The sequence below is a fragment of the Puccinia triticina genome, chromosome 11A, assembly GCF_026914185.1.
Source record: "Puccinia triticina chromosome 11A, complete sequence".
In the NCBI taxonomy this organism is placed as follows: domain Eukaryota; kingdom Fungi; phylum Basidiomycota; class Pucciniomycetes; order Pucciniales; family Pucciniaceae; genus Puccinia; species Puccinia triticina.
This window is the reverse complement of record NC_070568.1, coordinates 3,825,873-3,832,253: the sequence shown is the minus strand read 5'-3', so window position 1 is coordinate 3,832,253 and position 6,381 is coordinate 3,825,873. Positions and strand designations below refer to the sequence as shown.

General features: G+C 47.7%; 2 protein-coding genes across 2 annotated transcripts; one reads left to right on the top strand and one right to left on the bottom strand.

Annotated features, from left to right (window-relative positions):
• Window positions 1-469: 469 nt before the first annotated feature.
• Window positions 470-1,417, bottom strand: PtA15_11A371 (uncharacterized protein; the record flags this gene model as incomplete). Its single annotated transcript, XM_053161272.1, has 1 exon — window positions 470-1,417. One exon carries the CDS (start codon window positions 1,415-1,417, stop codon window positions 470-472), a length of 948 nt encoding a protein of 315 aa, XP_053025235.1.
• A 597-nt stretch (window positions 1,418-2,014) lies between these two features.
• Window positions 2,015-3,472, top strand: PtA15_11A370 (uncharacterized protein; the record flags this gene model as incomplete). The annotated part of the gene is made up of 5 exons (XM_053161271.1): window positions 2,015-2,268; window positions 2,331-2,392; window positions 2,617-3,097; window positions 3,184-3,277; window positions 3,374-3,472. The coding sequence occupies 5 exons, from the start codon at window positions 2,015-2,017 to the stop codon at window positions 3,470-3,472; spliced, it is 990 nt and encodes a 329-aa protein (XP_053025234.1).
• Between the last annotated feature and the right edge of the window lie 2,909 nt (window positions 3,473-6,381).

The following is a 6,381-nucleotide window of genomic DNA, read 5'->3' as shown; positions in this document are numbered from 1 at the left end:
ATTCCATCAATATAATCTCCAAAATTTCCAGGTTGATCCACATATCATGTATGAATTTTCTTCCCAAATACAGAAATATATAGTTCATCTTGGTTAACATTGATACAAGCATGATTATCAAGCGGCCCAAGAGCTGCGTCCAGTAGAGGTGGACAGCGAGGAATAAGTGTTCCTAATCTTGGAGATTACTTTGTTCAAGATCAAATCCCGCTCCGTTGAGTCTTTGGTTTCCTTGAATGCGTCCTCCATCCATACAAACAATTCCGCTTGTTTGATGATTGAGGGTGCTATCTCTTTTAAAAAATCCCATTGCGATATACGGAATACCCCTCTCTCTTGTCGAGTCGTGATCAAACCTGTTTATAATTCCAAAATTCGACCCATAGTGACACACAAATGGAAATTTTTCAAAGCAATGTTAAAATTTTATACGAAATCACGCCTTCAAGGGGGGAGGGGAGATTAGGTACTAGCCTTTGTATCCATTCCTTGCCAAGAAATCCAAAAGCCCTGAATGTTTGTTCCCCCAGATATAGCTGGGAACAACTTGAGGATCTTGCCTAAGGGGACCGAGTACGCCAATAAGATCAAAATGTTTGGTAAATCCGACGAGTTCGAGTCGCCGATCTTGGGCGGGATGATGAGCGGAGACATCATAGAATACGGACGAACGAAGGAAATGAGGGGGATAATTATCGACGCTAAGTGAGGCATGAGTGAGGTGAGCAAACTCGGGTTTGTTGTCGTCGAGTTGATCAATCATAAACTTGAACACTTTCGACCACTGTTTCGTGGGGATACCCGAGTACATGACTTGTTCCATCAAGGCATGGCCTAGCTCTTGAACAGATTCTGGTGTCGATCCATTGTCGAACGCCCATGCTATATGGTATCCCATGAAATCCAATGCCTGTTCTGTAAATTTCGCCAGCTTCTCTTCTTCCTCTTGCAAAGCCGCTAGTTTCATGCTCTCTACAAAAGCCTCAGCCGCAGATAATACTCCATTCATGTTGTCTTGATGAGTATCCAACTCATTCTTGGCCAGATGTGCTTCGAAGTTCTGCAAGGTCTTCCTTTTTTTCGACATCGGACCATTCTCGTCACTGTTGTAATCCAGAACTCTATCCCTTGAGTCTTCGGAAGAAGACGAGGAGGAGGAGGAAGTTTCATGTGAACGCCGACTTGTTGGAAGTAAGCCTTCCGAGGGCACTCCCTTGCACAAGTCCGTCGATTCAGTAGCATCTTGAGACTTTCTGGGACGTGATAACGGAATTCCCGCCCGGAGCTCTTGTTGTGGCCCCTCTAGTATAACACTATCATCTAATGACCGGGATTTCAATCTGGGTTGTGGGATGGCAGTACTAATTATATGTGTTCCAAAAAGCGCAATAAGGTAAAATAGGGTGAGTTTGGTCATATTTTCCAATAATTATAAACTTTCAGGGGGAATTAAGTTAAATGCGCAGGCTAGAAACGTATTGGAAGAGAAATCTTTCCGCAAGTCTTCAATACAAAAAAGGACACTATATACCTTACCAGTGACGCCAGCCTTATTACTGGAAACCAACTGAAACCGAGAAAAAGTCGCCTTTTTAATGCTACCCCGGCCTGACATTTTTCTGTGTGGAGATTGAGCACGAGGATCTGTAAACTTTCCATCCGTCCACAGTACTGTAATCCAGCTTCCGAAAGCCGATAAAACTGCTCAGGGTTGCTGAATCCCGGCTCAGACGTAAAGGATTTGGTTGTGCCGTGCTGAAATCAGCGGTCCAAAAGCTGGCCGCAAGCTTCTCCGCGTTAGCTGTATTTGTTACAAACTGAGTCAGACCGACCTGCTCGCACATCCGTCCGAGAAAGTTGAGACGAAAGCTGTTTTGTATGTATCCGGTTCTGCTGATGGTTGGAGGTGGTGGGGGGTGTGACAGCTCTGTGCGCGTCTTTGTGACAGGCAGCTATCCACCAGCTTGAAGAATCGAGGCTCGGCCTTTTTTGCACTCTCTTCCACTTCATCACAATGGGCCACCAAGACAAGAAAGCCAAGTCCCACCGTCGCAAGAGCTCACACTCACGCTCCTCAACACCGTCGGAAGAAGAAGACAATCGCGACCGCAAATCATCGTCCCGTCGTCACTCGAATCCCGGGCTGCCCCAGGACGTCGAGCCAATCTCCTCCGATGACTTCTTCAAGAAATCTTTGGAGTTCAAGTTCTGGCTTAAGAACAAGAAGAATAAGTTCATCGATCAACTCGATAGCCAGAAATCTAAAAAGTATCTCTCCTTCTTTGCTTACTCCGCGCAGCAGCCGTTGACACGCTGGGATGATCATACAGATATTTTGAGAAATTTGTAAGACATTGGAATAAGGGTAAATTGGATCAAGATTACTACAACCGTAGGTCGATTTACGACTCAGTTACTGGTCAAGCTGTGGCCAAGATAGCAGTCTGACTGATCAAAGCGCTCAATGACCATATACCCCCACACCCGCCCAAACAAAACAAAACAAAACAAAAATACCTGATTGGCGCTCTGCACGATGACAATTACCGAGAACGATTGGACAATGATGTGATGAAATGATGACGATGATTCGACACGAGCACCGTTGACCAAAAGCGCCTGCACATTGGAGGACCACGTCATCGGCTGCGATGTCTTCCCATTCGTGGACGTTCAAGGGTGCGACGACACTTGACCGAGAAAAGGCCCGAATGGCACTACAGGAAGCCAGTATCGGGCCTTCCTTACCCGCGGGTACTGGACCACCCAAGATGATCATCGGACCCAGTCTGCCTCCTCCAAACCTTCTCCCATCCTCTTCCTCCTCGACCCTTGCCGAATACCACTACAAGCTAGACCAAGAGCATGACTCCAAGGCCCAGGAAACTATCGCTCGCAAGAACGAGGCGAAGAGAAAGCGGGCCGAGGAGAAGGAAGAAGAGGTCGCTAATCGGGCCTCGGGCAAAGACAGATTACTCGAGAAACGGAAGGAGAAAAGAGACGCTCAGAGCGAGTATCAGCGCCAAAGGGAGGACCCAACCGGCCCCGAACTCGACGATCGTAACTTGTTCGGCTCCAGCAATTCTTTCCAGGAGGCGTGAGCCCTTCCCTCTCATCCCAACCCACCTTAGTCTATTTCTGGTCTGGTTCGAATCTGAATGGTTTTTTTAAAAAATTAATCAGCATCAGGGCTAGAGACCGAGCCAAGGAGAGAAGAACGGGAAAGAACGGGAACATGAAGATAGAGAAACAGCTAGTGATGGCGGAGAAAGTAGCAGTAAGCTCATCACTCTTTCCCTCCTTGTGCTTCAAACTACTTTTCTATTCTCTTGAAGAAATTATCCAGGATTGACTAACGGGAAGTGGGTGATAGGCAATGAAGTCAAAGGAGGATCAGACAATGTCCATGTTCAAAGCCATGGCTGCCTCCAAATTCGGTCCTCCTGCAGCCGGAAACCAGTCCCGCTCTTGACACTCGCCTGGATTAGCTCGTCAGGCCCTGTTTAGAGGGCCATTGTTATACGATATACATATCCGCCAAATTCACCGCTAGATCGTGCAATAATCACATGTCAACACATCTCCCTCAGCGCAACTCAGCACTGGATTTCTCTGATATAGCGATGGGCGTCAAACAGGACCCTGGCGCTCAGACTAATTGTCCATTCCCTGTGAAAGGACTGTTGGGTCAGAGTTATTCCTTTTTCTTTACTTTGTATTCCTTTGTTCTCTCTCTCTCTCTCCTGTGATGAAGTTAGATTTAGTTTCCAAAGCAATCTATGTTTGTGCATAAATTCATGAATCTGAGGAGAAGAAAAGAAAACTTGGTGAGGATTTAGATGTTACATAAGGTCTTTAGCAAGAAGGTTGGACCAGTTCTATTTTGTTTTGTTTTGGCAGATCCAGGCAAATCACATATATTTTGTGTAGGCCCATCGCCAAGCCCAATTCTTGGCTCAGAGCCATCATCCTCCAGAAAATGGTCTTGAAGTAGACTTCAGTAAAAACTGAGTTCAGATTCTGAACCACTAGAGCTGGTTGTTGACTCCTCTGGCCCATCACCAAGGTGAATGGAGGCTGCCCTCTGCTCAAACAAAGGGGCTGACCAAGCAACCAACCATTACACAAGCTGCAGGGAGCATGAAGGCTTTGGGCAATACTGCAACAAATACAATACATGGAGCATATATGGTAAACATTTTTCATTGAAGATGCATACCTACATGTCCAATTGTTTGTTTTTAGCCACTATCTGTATGATACTGGCTGAAACCCAAAAATTGGAAATTTAGGTGTGCATCTTCATTGACTTCAATGAAAAATGTTTACCATATACACTCCATCATCATGTATTGTATTTGTTGCAGCATTGCTGTGGGATAATGCAGCCAGAATTCAATCTGGCAAGTTACAATAGATCCATAAAACAAAAAAATAAACAAATAAAACAGGTTCAATTGTTCTTGGTAAAGACCATATGACTTATCCACTCCACCACTAAAAGGAAATTCTCATAAACATATACACCACAGAGCTCTGTCCAGCCTGACACAAAACACAAGTTTGGGCCAACCTGCATGACCCCGCCTGTAAAAATTGCCCATCTTTCAGTGAACCACCTGCCACATCAGCACACGTCCCCGCATAGACTACAGTACATTGGCGGACCCAGCCTGCGGCGACAGATATAAAGTGCTGCTCTGTGCGCCAGCGCACCCGCATACTCAACGCCCGTGCAGTGGGGGTGTTGCGCGGGTGCTGCCAAGTTTGGCATGTCGCTGCTCTTGTGTAAAAGGGGGATTCAAAGTTGGCCATGCACGACTTGCATGCAATTTTGCAAGTTGGTGTTCAAGGCTTTTATTGAACTTCAAAAAAACATTCACCCTTGAAGGATGTCTCCCGCGCGCGCGGGAACAATCCTTCAAGGAGGGAATATGCCAACTACTCAGGTGTGCTGCTCAGTTTCAACAGGATGTTGCACGCGAGCAACATCCTGGTGACATTCTTGTCCGCTCACAGGGAGCGCAGCGGGATGTGGGCAGAGTCCAAGACACGCTAACGGAGAGGTGGCTCGCTTTGGCGCGGTAAGGGAGCGCGGCTACCCCCAGGAGACGCCTTGCTGCGCAGCCAGAGTCACGGCAGCAGGCCGAAACCTAGTTTGCCTCAGAGCAACCGGTACTGGTAGCAGCATCCAACCCGGAACCGCGAAATCACCAAATTTCACAGATCACGACTCGCCGCTGGTTTATCGCCGATACGGGATAAATTTTTTGCCCACCCACCCACCCAGTTAGGGGCCCCGCCGGCCCCGGGGCTCAGACCTTCCTGCTAGAGGTTCCTAGGGAGGAGACACGCCATGCTACCAGGATGCATAGGCGCCCCTCCAAGTCCCTTTTCACTTTCTAGACCTGTCCCCCGCCACTCACAGTGGAGGCCGTAGGAGAGGATAGAGAAAGGGAAAAGAGGGACGAACCTCTAGTTCACTTTTTCCCGAACTTTGGAGGACTTGGGGAGTTACAGGAGTAACTCACCCTAGGCGTTAGTAAAATAGACACTCAGCTATTTGACAGCGCTGAAAGAGTAAGCAACATAGGCCGGTGAGTCACTCACGGCCCACCAAGAAGACACCTAGAAGTGTCAGAAGATTGGATGTTGCGGCGACACGGCGACGTTCGCGCCTGACCGATATCAATCGAGGCATCAAGCCATCTCTTAACATCACCCTGGTGTCACACTGACCTCTTGGCAACACCGATGTCAGGGTGATGCTAAAATCCGTCCGATCGCAACGGTGGTGTATGTACATTTAAGAAACCCTCATGCATAATGAAATGCAATAATTTCCTCGCAACTTTGTTATTGGTTCAACTGTTCTAAGTTTTCGAACCCAGAACTGGGTTACACTAGGGTCTTGCCTAGACCCCTCTCTGTTCATGATATAAATTAGTTCCATGAAATATTTGTTTTGTTGTCCCTCATTGTCTGAGTTCCATCATCAACGATAAAGGAATGGGAATACAGAAAAGTACTGAGCACTCACGAGCGTGGAGAACAATCAGAAAAACAGTATAGCATCATTTTACCAGGAGCGTCATAGAAACTAGAAGAAAGGGGGTTGAAAATGGCCCACACGTCACGTCTGCCGCCTGCGAGGTTTTGGTGCTATGGCATAAGCCTCTCTAGTGAGACTATGCCCTGCCCGTACTCTCGCGCGCCTCGAGACGATAAGCTCTGATAAGCTCCTAGCGCGTCGTTGCCTCGGGACCCATGGCGGCTTGACACCGGTCTTCAAGTACATAAATCGCTCGAGTGAATGCCCCGGACCCGTCCGGACCGGAGGGCAGACTGGCCGAGTCTCTGCCTCACGCTATGGGCACCATG